At 24.6% G+C, this 15,058-nt stretch overlaps 1 protein-coding gene across 1 annotated transcript; it reads left to right on the top strand.

Annotated features, from left to right (window-relative positions):
- The first annotated feature begins 3,789 nt into the window (after positions 1 to 3,789).
- Positions 3,790 to 11,648, top strand: LOC119676566. The gene is made up of 4 exons (XM_038087806.1): positions 3,790 to 3,843; positions 9,421 to 9,580; positions 11,016 to 11,114; positions 11,413 to 11,648. Exons 1-4 carry the CDS (start codon positions 3,790 to 3,792, stop codon positions 11,430 to 11,432), a joined length of 333 nt encoding a protein of 110 aa, XP_037943734.1. The 3' UTR covers positions 11,433 to 11,648.
- The last annotated feature ends 3,410 nt before the right edge of the window (positions 11,649 to 15,058 follow it).

Genomic DNA, 15,058 nt, shown 5'->3' with positions numbered 1-15,058 from the left:
AGTTACAACTTAAATCCATTCTACTCACATAACAGATATTTAATTGAAAAATTTTTCTTAATTTTTATATATTAATTTATATTAAATTCTTTAGGAGTTGTGCAATATTAAAAGTCACTTGCTTAAACTAATCTTAGTGTTAATAAATTATGGTGGTTTCAAACAATTCGACAAAAGTCAAAATTTAAAAAAAAAATCAATAAAATGCATAAAACTATACCAGAATTATTGTGTAAAATCACCATTGAAAAGCTTAATTTAATAAAAGTGAATGCAGTCGAATTAAGCAATTCAAACAATTTATCAATTTTTAATAAATAACTTTGAATCAATTAACAATTTGTTTACATTTTTTTTTTTTGATTTTTAAACAATTTTGAACTATTAAACTAAATTGTTGTTGGTATTTGGTTGGTTTATATTTATAATAAAATTTTTTCTATTAAAACTAGTTTTAAATTGTCATTTTTTATATAAATCTTTAACTTCATTCAATTAAGGCTTTTACACAATAACTGATTATATCTAATGTCTTGTTAGCTACAACTTCTTATTGCTTTAATGTAACTAAAATAATATTTATAATTTAATGTAAAAATAATATTTATAATTTTCAAAATTATTTCTAAGAGTACTGAGCTAATTCAAGGATTAACTTTCAATGCGGAAGCTGCAATTTTTATAGCTCTTTTACTAACTTCAAGCGTGAACTTTTATTTCAGTTTTATATATCAAAATAGAAAAACTTCAGGAAGTTTTGGGGCAATATTGTTTAAGATCGTAGCAGTAAAGTTGTTTATAATAAAGTTATAAAATGTTATTAAAAAAATATTGGTTTATTTTTGAATGTTTAAGTAAGATTATTGCTTTTTTTATCATTTATTGTATTTTAACCTTAAGCCATCTGTTATATGGTATAATTTTTATTACATATTTTTATACTTTATTTTTCATTTTTTATAGATTTTGTATCTAAAGTTTAGTAGATTTCAACTTAATGTGTAATAAATATTTATTATATTGTTAAACTTAAAATACAACTAACACTCTTGTTAAATAAGATTTTCTTAACTACGTTGGGTAGATAACTGCATAGCAGCATATCATTGATTTTAAATATTTAGTTATGAATAATAATCTGTTAAAATATACTATGTATTATTAACATAAACTGTTAATTTCTTTTAACATGAAACGTTAATTTTTAGACATGAGCGATACATAAATGTTGCTATTAATGATCACTAAGTACATGTTACCAGTTGAGTTGTAAGACCAGTTTGAAGCAGAAAAATCAAAATAGTTTTAGTGGTAATTAAAATAAATTTTATTTAAACAATTTATTTATTTAAAAGTTCGTCCCATTGGTGATTAATTCTTTCAAATAACTAAATCCATTGAATAAAGGATTCATTTAAATGTGGAAGACTCTGAACTACTTCTACATTTATGTTTTAGTATGCCTTTTGCAATATTTTTGCTCCTTAATGATTTAATTCAGTTATGGTGGAATCAATTTTCAAAGGAATATTGTTGAAGATAGTATAAACATAACAGTAATAATACGTGATCCACCATGGGCGACCATGATCGGAAGAAAAGAAACTTATTTGTTATAAACACACGAGTCCACCTGAGAACTTATTACTATAAAAGAAAAAATCACTCTCTTGTTGTTTTAGTTGTAACCCATATTCTTGAGAATACAGTTGAGCCATCACATTAGACCGCAATAAAAAGAGAGTATTTGTTATGAAAACAGTATTCTTTCAGATATTGTATTGTTAAAAACAGAATAATAATAGATTTTTTTTGTCATTTGATCATGGTCTTGTGCTGTTTTTGCTGTAATCCACATTCTTAAGACACTCCAAAAGTGTTATATAAAATAATAATCTACATACATATAAATATTTATAAATAAATAAATTGATTATATACATATGAATGCACGCAAATGACCTTACGCGATTGAGCATATATACGGATGCAAACTATAGATTCTGAAAAGAGAATGAAGAGTCAGCCATACATGTGTTTTTAGAATGCTCTGCGCTGATGTACGTACGGAATAGAGTCCTAGGAATGTATACTCTTTCGGAAGAAGCAATAAAACTCTGTAAAGTAGATTGTATACTATTTTTTTTATCAAAGCAAAAGGACTTAGGAACCCAGAAGGAGGCACGATAAACCTTCTTTTTCGCAGTGCCACATCAATAATAATAATAATAATGAATGCACGCAGAAATTATCTAACCAGCTTTAGTTCAATTTTTATATTAGAGTTAAAAATAAAAGGCTGTATTTGGACCCGAAAGGAGCGCTTGTATATAATAAATCATCATCATAAAAAGCATATGATAATTTTTAATGTAAAATTCATATAAAAAATGATACCGAAGTGGTTTTATATATACAAAAAAAGCAAAAAAATTAACAAAGCTGTAACATTTGAATTTAATAAATTCATGTTATGGTTATATTTTTTAATTAACTTGAAAAAAAAAAAAAAATTCTTTATTAAATGTTTTACATGTGCCGAACAAAATATACATTAATCTTTGGCGCTTATAAATTAATTGAAAATTTACTGTTGATTAAAATGCTCAATATGCTCAAATGGAAGTCACTTAAGAAAATAGCCAAATAGCCATATACATGAAAAAAAAACAACAAATAAATTGCTGAAATCATAATAGGATCTATAAATTTAACATAAAATACATATATTACAAATAAGGTAAAATATATAAAAAATTACAATAAATTGTAAAAATATGGAGTAAAAACTTGCATATGGCAGGCAAACAGCAGCGTAACCCCATGTGGGCCTTAAAATAAAACTAAAAATAGATATTACACCGTAGCTCTATGAAAAGACGAGATGTGCGCCAATCGGCTTTAACAGTGTCAGCTGTGTATTTGGACAGCAAAAGGCTTTAGGCAAGCAGTTAAAGTACCCTGCGGTGGATATGCCAGCACCTCGCGTCGACTAAATTAACTTTATACCTGTAAGTTAATATAGTTTGCATGTAGCGCTAAGAAAAGATACAAGATATAAAAGAACATCAAACTGAAATAGCACAGATATTATATATTATATGTATATAAATAAATATATATACCTAAGTATATAAGTATATGTGTATATATATGGCGTAAACTATCAGGACAAGCATTTGTTATAAATTTCAAATGTAATATTGTAGTGGATTTTGGTCAGTAGGAAAATCTTGCGAAATAAGCGCCAATGACGCCATCAAATCCGCCACCGACACCGCCACCGCATGGCTTTCTGCCACGGCTAAACAAACTGTGAGTTTGGGTGATCATGCAATTAGAAACACTTTCAAAGCTGAATTACTTTTAAGGAAAAATATTTACTTGCATAAAATACCTTTCACATGACACTTTTGCGCCAGTATCTGTGCTCACTCCTAGGCAGGCTTGCACTTCGTTAATAATTTTTTTCATAGTTTCATAGTTTTTAATTTGTTATAATTTTTTTTTTATTTAATATTATTTAAATCGGAACGTTACTCTATTGGGTTTTTGTTCATACTCCAACCAAATTGGGTTATTTACTTCACTGGCTTCAGTAATGCTGGCATCGAATTACTTTTTATGGGTTAAAAACGTTTTATTTATTTCAAGTAATTGATTCGATTTGGTTTTAAGTTATACATTGGACTAATTTAAATTGAATACAATTAATTTGTAGATTTTTTCGTTGGATTACTTAAAGAAATCAGTTGACAAAATGGGTTAAAGTTTATTTGCATAAATAAAATGAACCGAATCGTTAATCTACGTCATCTGATTGAGCAACATTTCACTGAAATTGTAAGTGTTGGCAGGAAATTTATTTAAAGATAAGATTTGATTTAAGTCAAAACGATAAATTTGTGGTACTACAAATATAAAGCAAAAGATTATAGTAGTAATCTTAAATTTGGTTTAAAACAGATAATCAAAATGAATAAACTTGTATGAGTAATGCACTTTAACTAATTCTGTCTCTATTATTCACTTTCACGTCATAGCCAGTATATCATATTGCCAATTTATGATGGAAAATTCTATGTAATTAAATGAAGAATAATGAATGCTAATTTGAATAATATATTATTATTCAAGTATATTAATTATGGGTAACGACATTTTTCAAAACCATATGCTGAATAAATATATTTAAGTTGTTATAAAAACCCACGTTTGCGGTGTAACAAAGAAATAAAAATTCGTACTGCTCACTGTGAACATTTATGTTAAAATATTTTTCTATTATACTATAATATATAATAATTAAAATGTGTTGAAAATTAAATTAGAAAATTGTAATAAATTAATTTGAAAATTGATTATAAAAAAATAAAACAAAGTAATTTACTCTTAAGACCTTTACAGACCCACCGCATAGTACATAAATATAATCGATCATACAATTTAACCAGCAATTTTCAAATTATCGCCCACAAAGTGGCGATTGGTCACAAAATATGCTTTGAAAGTTAACAAAAAAAGTTCAGCTTGGATTAAAAATAACATTTAAAATTTAATACAATTTTATTTTAATATTATAAACAACAACAAAGAGTATGGGAAAAGGTTTAAAGTGAAAGATGAAAAATTTATTGACAGCAACTCAATGGGGAATTTGACAGGCAAAGTTGCAACTAATTAACTTTTTGATAGCAAATTAATAAAATTTATGATATTATATTAAAAAAAAAATATATACATAAATATAAAGTTAAGTATAAAAAAGAATTTGTCTTGCTTATGCATACAAACTTTTCTTTTGCCTTGCAAATGTTGCTTTAGAAAGTTTGTATACAAAGTTGCTTAGCAAATGTTGCTAGCAGTTATATTGACACAAAATTGTTTGCCAGACAACTTTTTTTTTCCAACATGTATATAAAAAGCTGTAGCCTGTTTAAATGTTGTCTTTTAATTGTTAAACATTTGTTGTTGTTATACATATGTTTGTGTGTATTGTTTGAATATTGTGCAAACTTAAATAAAAAACGTGTCCTGTCTTTATGTTTAAGGTTTTACAGTCCAATTACTATTAATCGGCATTCATTATACTCGGACCAAGAGTTAATATAATAAACTACGCCTGTTGCCAAGTCATGTTTAGATTAAAAATTTAATTTTTCAATTTGAGTTTTAGCCTTTTTTGCAATTAGCGCTAAATGTGTTTGTTATAATGCAAATATTGTTGTTTTTACAATAAAAAAAAATTTAAATTTGTTGTTTATTTTTATTTAGTTGCAATAATTTTTTTTATTTATTACGTCGTTATTGTTGACTTTATTTTTTGTTCGATCACAACGAAAGTAGGTCAGTTCTCTTGATGATAAGGCACTTAGAAGTATTCAAATTAATATAGATTAAATAAATGTAGACAAAAAAATTAATATAAATTTAATTGTTAGCAATAATAAAATATATACGAGTAAGACACTTGACTTTTTATTTGCAGCGCTGAATTCAATTTTTTTTTATTGTATAAAAAATTAATATAAAAATTATGAATTAGTTTATTTTCTCACGCTATGGGAATGTTTAAGCTATATAAATTATAAATTATATAAATTATAAATTATAAAAATTTTAAATTTAAATACAAGGCAGTAGGTAGAAATCTAAGTAGCTACATTTCTTTTCATTATCTGGGTGAGAAAAGCAATATAAGTAAGTAGGTAATAGTTTGAATCGTCTTATTCATGATCACTTTTTTTACACAACAATTAATTGACTTGAACGATTATAATAATTAATTATATACATTGTATTGAATATTCATTTTATTGTATGTAACATGCAAAAGGCACACCTGTTTTATTTTAAACTATATTTAAGTGTGTATTTCTGTAAGCATAATTGGTTCAAAGCAATTATATTGAATTGTTATCAAATCTTAATAATAAGTTGAAAACAAGGCGTATAATAATATTTTTTAAAATGAAAGTTATTAAAATTAACAATCAGATTTGGTATCTACAACTACAACTTGGGGTTTGAAGAAGGAACTCTTTCTTTCTTTACCCCTATGAACATTATTAGTTTGGTACAAATTGGATGACAGCATAATTTCATGAGCAGAACGTTTAAGGTCAAGAGAATAGATTGAGTTGATGTATCCGGCCGTACGTCAAATATGAAACCATTTATCTTTAGCAATACCAGATAGCGCTAAACATCCCTGTAGGGATCATTTAGAATCTTAATGTCTTTGCTGTGAATGTAAGGAGAGCTTGAAGCTTCATTTTATTGAATATCGATATTTATCGATAGTTATCGAATATTTTAAAATTCTTTTTAAAATCCCGTGATTACATCAAACTTCAATAGAATTGAGCACAGAACCTGGGTTTCAGCATACACACACCTTGCTGACAAATAATCATTCGGGTTGTGGTATGATACCATAGGTCTATTTTCCTATAAAATTTTACTTCTGACATGCTTTAATGCCAATGCGACTTTTTTCTTTGTTAAATTTATTGACACCAAATATTTTAAAATGATAACCAATAAGAAAACTATTACTCATGTAAAATTATTGCTTAGAGACATAGAACTTTAAGTAAAATATATAACTCTAAAAAATATATTCTAATAAGTTTTAGAAATATATATAAATTTTATTCCATATATTAGTTTAAAAGTTTTATCTCAAAATTGTATTGTACTGATTCTTTATTTAATATATATATATAATATAATACATAATGTAATATGTAATATAATATAATATAATATATATATAATATAATATTATGTATGTATAAGATTGTAATAGCATTTTTGATATACCATGCGATTTGGTTGTAGATTGACTTTACTAGTAAGATATTTAAAATTTGAAAGGCCATATACTTCCAAGTTAATAAAGGCTATTGGCAAATTTTTAGAGCAAAGTAATTCAATAGTTTGTCATTAAGTAACTCTTACTATGATTGCTTGAAAAAGTTTTTAAGAGAGAGACGGCAACTATTTGTATTTATTGGAGGATATATCAGTTGGTTAGTTAAAAAATTAATTTAAGTTATTCTGTTCTGTTCCGTATAAAGGAAGTATTTCTCATTTACGATATTATTTAATTTTTTTTTCAATTTTTTATTTATCTTTATAAAAATAAATTTATAATTGGATGATTTATTATTGATATGATGAGTCTCACGATAAAAATATTTTTTAAATGAAACTAGAAAATATAATTTAATTTTAATTCAAAATAAATTTCATGAATATTTATTTAATTGCCGCCTCAAGGAAACTTTTCGCAATTGTTAAGTAATAAAATTTATTATAAAAATATTATTTTATTTTAGAATATTTGGCAGATTGCTTAATTTTTTATGTAAATTTTATACACCGATTAATGGACTGTGTTAAAATATTACAATTTTGGCATATTTACATTTCTATTTAATATTTTAATACACTTATATTAGTAAAACATGAATTGCATATCATGTCGGCTTTAGACACGTTTTGTTAAATATATTTATTTATAATTATACGTGTAAATTTGTTACACAAATTGTCTGATTGCATTTTAAGTAATTTGAACTATTATTAAAATACATTGCAAAAATAATATTTACAATAATAATGATAAAAGCACGCGATCGACTTTTGTAACTTATGAATTATGCATTCTGTGTATTTACTCGTATATCATATATCTGTTCAAAAAGAATCAAAACAAAACTATATCTGAATTGAAATTATTATTTATTATCTCACTGGTAACTGTTGTGTATCGCTTGCACGATTATATGAACATTTGTTCTTGACCATAGACAATAATCGTTGGCTTATTGTATGTCTCTGAGATAAGATTTTTTTACGGCTTAAATTGATTTTTATTGTTAATACGTGTTGAATTATTTGTAACATATACATTAATTTTTTTATTTGGCATTATAAAGTTTTGAAATATTTTAAAATTTTTAATGAATACTTTATGTTTGGCATTCACAAGTTCTGGTCGCTTGACTTTGTCATTGGCATAAATCTGCACAAACATAACATTTCGATGTAAGTATCTCAATTCTTTCATATTTGTACCACTTCATATGGTACAGCAGTGAAATGAGGTCAAGTTGCTTAATCAAAGTGTGAAAAACGGAAATGTAGGTGTAGCACAGATATTTTCTTATATATTTTTATGTTAATTTAAACAAAAAAGTCGTTATTTTTTATTATATTAGGTAGTTAGTTAAGAAAAACAGAACACTTATAAACTAGAAATTAAATTAAGATATGATGACGTCATAAGAGTAAATTCCATATTCTAACTACAGAATAAATCATGATAATAATAATTTTATTACTATGAATCTCTTATATACATCTTAAGAACTTAAGAAGCACTTAAGAAGTTCTTAACTTATTATGATATTTGAGTGAATCACTCAAATCAACTCAATAAGTAAAAATGCATCAGACTCTAGCTCGCGTTTCATCAAGCAGCGAATAAAGAAGAAGAAGCAGAAGAACTCCTTAAGGAATAAAGATATTACTTTTTAACGGATAAATTTATCCTATAAAGTGCTTTCAAAAATAAAAAGAACTGTTAAAAAATAGTTTTCTTAAAGAGTCAAATATAGTCGTCGGGTTGATCAAACATATCCCATTATCATGTAATTTGGTACCGAGTGTCTTTTATCTGTTTTGAAATATGCATTTGACAATGCAGAAGATGAGTTCGTAGAAACCGTCCAATCCAAAACTCTTATACATCCCGGCAGGCACTTATTTAACATATTTTAAAACCATTTCTTTACTTTTTCATGAGTGATTAATTTATTGATTATAACTAAAAGTTGAAAAGTAACATTCAGTAAAAGCTTTCAAATTATCTATTAGTATTTACTCAAGTTTCCTATATATGTTACATTACAGTAAATAAACTATAACAATTTATATTATATCTTAATAATTAATCTTAAAAAAATGTTCAATAAGTGTGGGTAAAAACTTTCAATTTAGACTGCCAATAAAAAACTTAAAAAAAAACAGTAATCTCATGCATCTATAAATTGTTTTAAGCTAATATTTATATAATTAAATTATTCCATTAAAAATAAATTACACAAAATAGTTAAATAAGTTTTCTCAATGGTGTGTTTAATTTTCATTTATATATAAATTATAATAAATTATTATTTAATGTGTTGAATATTTATATATTAGCATATAATATTTATAAGCTTATGTAGCGTCAAATTGTTTCACTCCGTTGAGTATTGAAATTTAAAATAAAATTAATTATTTAAATTAAAATTAAAGAAATTGCAGCGATTGCATATATAGTATAGAAATAATGATGTAGAAAATTTTTAAATACAATAATTATTATTTATAATAAATTCATCATATGCTTTCTACTTTTCTTTACAGTTCAGCGTTTTATTCACTATTGTTTTGACAGTAGCTTTGGTTGCTGGTCAACAATTCCTGCTTGGACAATTTCCATCCACAGTGCATAGTCAATTTAATTATAATACATTAGATGCAGTACCACAAGGCAGTAATGTCAGAGATCCAAGACAAAATAGAGGTAAGATTGTAGAAAAGTATTTAAAAGCAAAAAATTATATTTGTTCTTAAAATCAAATATGTATATATAAATTATTTTTGCATTTATATATATATATATATAATTTTATTAAATTTAGGGATTTCGTACAGCAACATAGATAGCTTTATGTACACTTTGTGGATTCAAAGTACTTCTCTAAGCCTAACTGCCTCCGTAAATTCTGGTTGCGAAGCTACTCTATAAAGCCTAATTTCTTCATTTGATAAAAGATGTTCACTTAAGTATTTTTGTCGTTTATGCAGAAGTATAAAATCCACTCTATTGAGTCTTATTTTTTCTTTCGATTAAAGAACAGTTTTATCATATATGCCTAAGTATTGGTCAAGCGCCTAGCCCATGTTTTATAGTCCATTTTTTTCTTTATAAAACGTATAAGTTTAATTAGACTAAATGCCTAATCTTGTAAGACGAATCAATCTACAAAAGCTTGCCCAAATTTTTAAAATAATACCTTCTTTAAGTTACATGCATTATAATTAAAAAACTAAGTAATTAAAAAAGGAAATTATAAAGTTGCATGAAATCCTGAAATTTAGATCAGCAGCGATTTTGTACTATATGTGAGAGCAGTACAGCTCTATTTGTTTCTCTTCTTCTTTCTGAATAGTTGAAAAAGAAAAAATTATTTCTTCCTGAGTAACAGAAATATTCTGGTCCTACAAGCAGCGAGATTTATAGGCTTTTAGATATTTTAGAATTTCGGGTCTTTACCAAACTTGCTACGCATAAATAGAGGTATTTTAGAACTATTTATTAAAACTTTTCTTTCTATAGGATGATTTAAACTGTACGATTTTTCGCTTTGAGAGAGATAAGAAAGGAAATCGTTTCTGTTGAATAGTGAAATTACTTTTATTAGATCAGTAAATTAATATCCATTAGGAATTATGTATTTTTTAATAATTTTAGAATAAATTATTATATTTTAGATATCAGTTCTATTCTATATTTAAAGGTTGTCAATACAATCAACACAAATTAAATTAGTTTTTAAAATAATTTAACTCTGCTCAGTGTCAAAAAAAAAAAAAAATAAATGAAAGAAAATATTTTTTTTATTTTTTATGTTAAAAAGGTTTATATTAAAACAATTTTATCTTGCAAAGGATTTTATGGGAGGTCCTTAACAGGAAATGATTTTTCTTTTTCACCCCAACTTTTATTAAATTAAATTAAATAAACATTAAATTAAATTGAATTTATTATTTAATATTTAGATAAACATTAAATTTAATTTTATTTTATTTATAAATCATTTTATATATTACAAAAAATCTATAAAAAAAACTATATATAGCAACAGTCGAGACGTTTAAATCAATTTTATTTATTTTACATTGAAATAAGAAATTAAATGCTAATTAAATTTTTAAATTAAATTTAATAATTGCAGGACCAGTTGTGTTTCCACCATCACCACCAAATCCACTTGATGAATCCAGCGGCGTAGTAGTCGGAGCTTCAGGTTACGGTTTTGTGCCACCACAACAAAGTAATGATTATAAAAAAAAATAAGTTATTAACACAATACAAAAAAAAAATACACCTAATAATTTTAAACCAAATGAAACCAAAACTCAAAAAAACTTAAGACAACAAAGAAGAGAAGCTTAATTGGTGCAAAATAGCTTTTGTTTTTGTTTGTATTTAAATGTTTACCTCAATATTTGCACAAATTATTTAGTTAATATATATTTAAAATAAGTTCTTTTTTAAAAAGAAAATCTATTTATTATTATAATATAATAATATTAAATATTAAATATTAATGATTTTATATAATTTCACAGATAATGGTGTTTTTGGTTAAGCTTGTAATTCAATACATGAGACAGATACCAAATACATACTAATTATAACTCAGGCATTGCTTTAAGAAGAACCACACATACACACACACACAATAGATAATTACATTAAATTAAAATCAGAGCTAAACTTGGAATAAAGCTTAATTAATTACAAAACGGAAATGGCCGCCATATTAACAGAAAAATATTTTTACATTGCCGAATATTTCAATGAAGAATTCAATTAAATTGAAGTAGAATTGCTTACTAAAAAATTCAACTAATTACTTAAATCAACACATAAAAAATTAATTAAAAGCAAAGCCATAAATTAATAATATTTCATTAATTAAACAATTGAAGTCATAACACTAAAACGCACATTTTTTATTTTATTTTTTATTTTCATTTTGTTTAAATATTTTTTCAGTTTATTTAAAAATTCATATTAAGCAATAAATTTGTTTATTTATTTTTATTTAATTGAAATTCATTTTTTAAATTGGTTTTAATATAAGCATTCAAAATAATTATATTAAATTTTTATTGCACTAAAATTGGATTTTCACTTTCAAATTTTTATTTTTTATTCATATAGTTTATAATTGGCATTCAGTTTTTTGCTTAAATTTATTATAATTTAAAATTAATCATCAATACAAAATTATCACCCAGTTATTATAACTGAAAATGGTTTTCATTTATTCATTATTTTATTAAATTCGTTACTTAATAAAAAGCCATGGCTTATTACATAAAGTAGAATTAAATTATATATTGCATTAATGTTTTTTAGCTTCCGTAAATTTATTATTATTTTTTTTTGTAAAACAAATTTATTATTTTTTCTAATAAATTTGGGTTTTTATTAAAATTTTTATTAAATTTTTAAGTTTCAAAATATTTTTTATTTCATTAATTTCAATTTATAATTTTTATTTATAAGATATTTAAAATAATTTCTAAATTTTATATTTTGTTCGTTTTAAATTTTTATTTTGTATTTAAGTTTTTTAATTAAATGAAATTATTTGATTTTATGTTTAATTTTGTTTTTTTTTTTATTATTAAAAAAAATTGGTGTATTTAATTAAGTTTAAAGCTTTTAATTTTATTTTCAAAAAAAATTTATATGTTAATAGCAACTTTTTTGTTTTATTTTTTTATTTCTTTTTAAATAATTTGTAAATCAGTTTTTAATTGATTATAAATTAATTTCTTTAGTTTTAATTTTACAAAATTTTTATTTTTAAGTTTTTTAAGTTCACTTTTAATTTCAACAAATTGGAATTTATATTTTAAAATAAATTATTTTATGTTAATTTCTAAATTTTATCTAATGTTATTATTAGTAAATAAAAGCAATAAATATATATGTATACAAAAAAATTAATTATTTTGTATTTTTATTTGACACGATTTTTTTTCTGCACTGCTTAATAAATTAATAAACTAAACATTTTATTTGATTCTTTCTAATATTATTTAAGAATTTATTATTTAATAATATCTCTGAGAAGATGAAAAATATTGTGGGAATGTTCTGATTAACATGAAGCAATTATAGGTACTGGGTGTGTTATTAAAAGTATTATTAATATAAAATGAAATATAATTTTTCACACTAAGATTTAGGTGAAACTTATATCTGTATAAGTAAAAGTGCTGACTCCAATCAATAAATAACTTTAAAAAGCTCCTCGTAGTTTTTTCTCTAAATTTAATTTAAGACTAAATGCATGCACAATATAGAAGCACAAATTAATTAATTAATTAATTATTAATTCTAATTAATTTTATTTTTTTGCAACAATGGAATGGTTAAAAGGAATGGTTACAATGTTTTATGAGAATATATATATATTTTTTTTTGCAATTTTTTAGCGGAGTTCAAAGATACTGAATCAGTATTATAAGTGAAGTATATTGATTACAATTGAATAAAATTCATTGATATTGATTAATACGTCAGTTATTTATTTTTTAACTCAGGTAAAAAATAGAAAAAGTAATTTTAGAAATAATTAAAATAATATTTACATATATTTCAACTTTATTTTTAAACATTTATGTACAATGGATTATATTTATACTGAGTTTTTCTTTATTGTTTGATTGGGGTTCATCAATATTGAAAAAAATAAAATAATGTAGGGATTCCACAATAATGCCTCTTAGAGATATTAATATTGTGATGGAGATGCTTATAAGTCTTTGTTGATATGAAAACATGTCCAGTAGGAAATTGTTTTAGATCTTTATCATTATTATTTATCATTATCTAGATCATGTGCAGCGTATCTTGAGAATAAAATCTGATTTGAATTACTTACTTAGTTCGTCATTACAGACGTAAGTCCTCTTTGGCTGCGTCGAGTAGATTTCGCCAGCCAGTCCGATCAGTGGCTTGCTGTCGCCAGTTGATAGTACCGAGCGCCCTCAAATCGCTGTTCAATTGGTGCTTCCACCAAAGATGTGGGTGTCCTCTACCGTATTTTTTAGCAACTGCTACCGAATCAAATGCCATTCTGTTGCAACATTTTCCTCCATTCACATGACAACACCAAGTCAGCAAATGCACTGAATTTTTATACACTTAACCATGTCAATGTCGCGATATTGCTTATACAGCTGATCGTATTATATAATTAGATACTCGTGGGTAACGCATAAGGGATTACCTAATTTAAACATAAAAATAAGCATTCTCGGTTTAAATTTTACAGGATTCAATACAAACCACTTGCGGTTCTAAAATTATTCAAGAATAATTAAACTAGTAGCTGTTTCTAAAGATTAGTGATGATAAATATTTCGGATAATGTTTCCAAAAATGACTAGTGATGGGTATTTGACACTATTCGAAACAGTTCAAGAATTCATTTGATTAAAAATTAAATTTTTCAATTCGAAAATTTCCTCAATACTATCCCCTTTTCTATAAGAAATAAAGTTCTTGCTATAGGACTTACAAATTTTAATTTACTTGCTGATAAAATCATTATTATAATAATCTAGACTATGTGTTATGTACAAAAAACTGTCAGAACTTTGAGTATTAAAACCAAAAGTTGAGCTATATGGTGTTTTTCGAACTTTACGATGAAATCTTTATTATAAAAATCTAAACTATTTATACAAAAAGTAACGGATATAACTTAACTAATTCAATTATTCTACAGCTGGTTTATGATTTCGTTCTAATATTACAAAACAAGTAAATTTGTTAATAAAAACTTTCATAGCAAAATTAATAAACTTCAGAAAAATGTGTGAACATAAAAGTGAAGTAAGGCTTTGAGGCAGTTGATTCTTAAGGGCGCTGACTCTGAGTGTCAAAATCGGCAGGGCACGAGTGCAATTCCTGGTACTTGCAGTCTCAAAAAATAATTATTTACGAATAATTAAATACAAGAATTATTTTCAAGACCACTGATGATGGGTATTAGACAATACTCGAAACAGCTGTATGGTTAGCTAAAAATTCAATTAATTAAAATAATAGAAAAAGAATAATAGAAAATAATAAAAAAATAATTTTTGTTGTTGTAGTTCACTACCTTTCGAAAAAAACGTCTTTATGATATAACATATTTGAGATCTTTTTTAAACTATTCATATAAAAAGTTACCAATACCAGATATTC

This window comes from Teleopsis dalmanni, chromosome 2 (genome assembly GCF_002237135.1).
Source record: "Teleopsis dalmanni isolate 2A chromosome 2, ASM223713v2, whole genome shotgun sequence".
Taxonomy (NCBI): domain Eukaryota; kingdom Metazoa; phylum Arthropoda; class Insecta; order Diptera; family Diopsidae; genus Teleopsis; species Teleopsis dalmanni.
The sequence above is the reverse complement of the archived record's forward strand: the minus strand, read 5'-3'. Positions and strand labels throughout refer to the sequence as shown.

Coding starts and splice junctions, on each gene's coding strand:
- LOC119676566 (XM_038087806.1), top strand. CDS start 3,790: ATGAACCGAATCGTTAATCTACGTCATCTGATTGAGCAACATTTCACT. Junction 9,581..11,015: donor AGATCCAAGACAAAATAGAG/GTAAGATTGTAG, acceptor TAATAATTGCAG/GACCAGTTGTGTTTCCACCA. Junction 11,115..11,412: donor TTTTGTGCCACCACAACAAA/GTAATGATTATA, acceptor ATAATTTCACAG/ATAATGGTGTTTTTGGTTAA.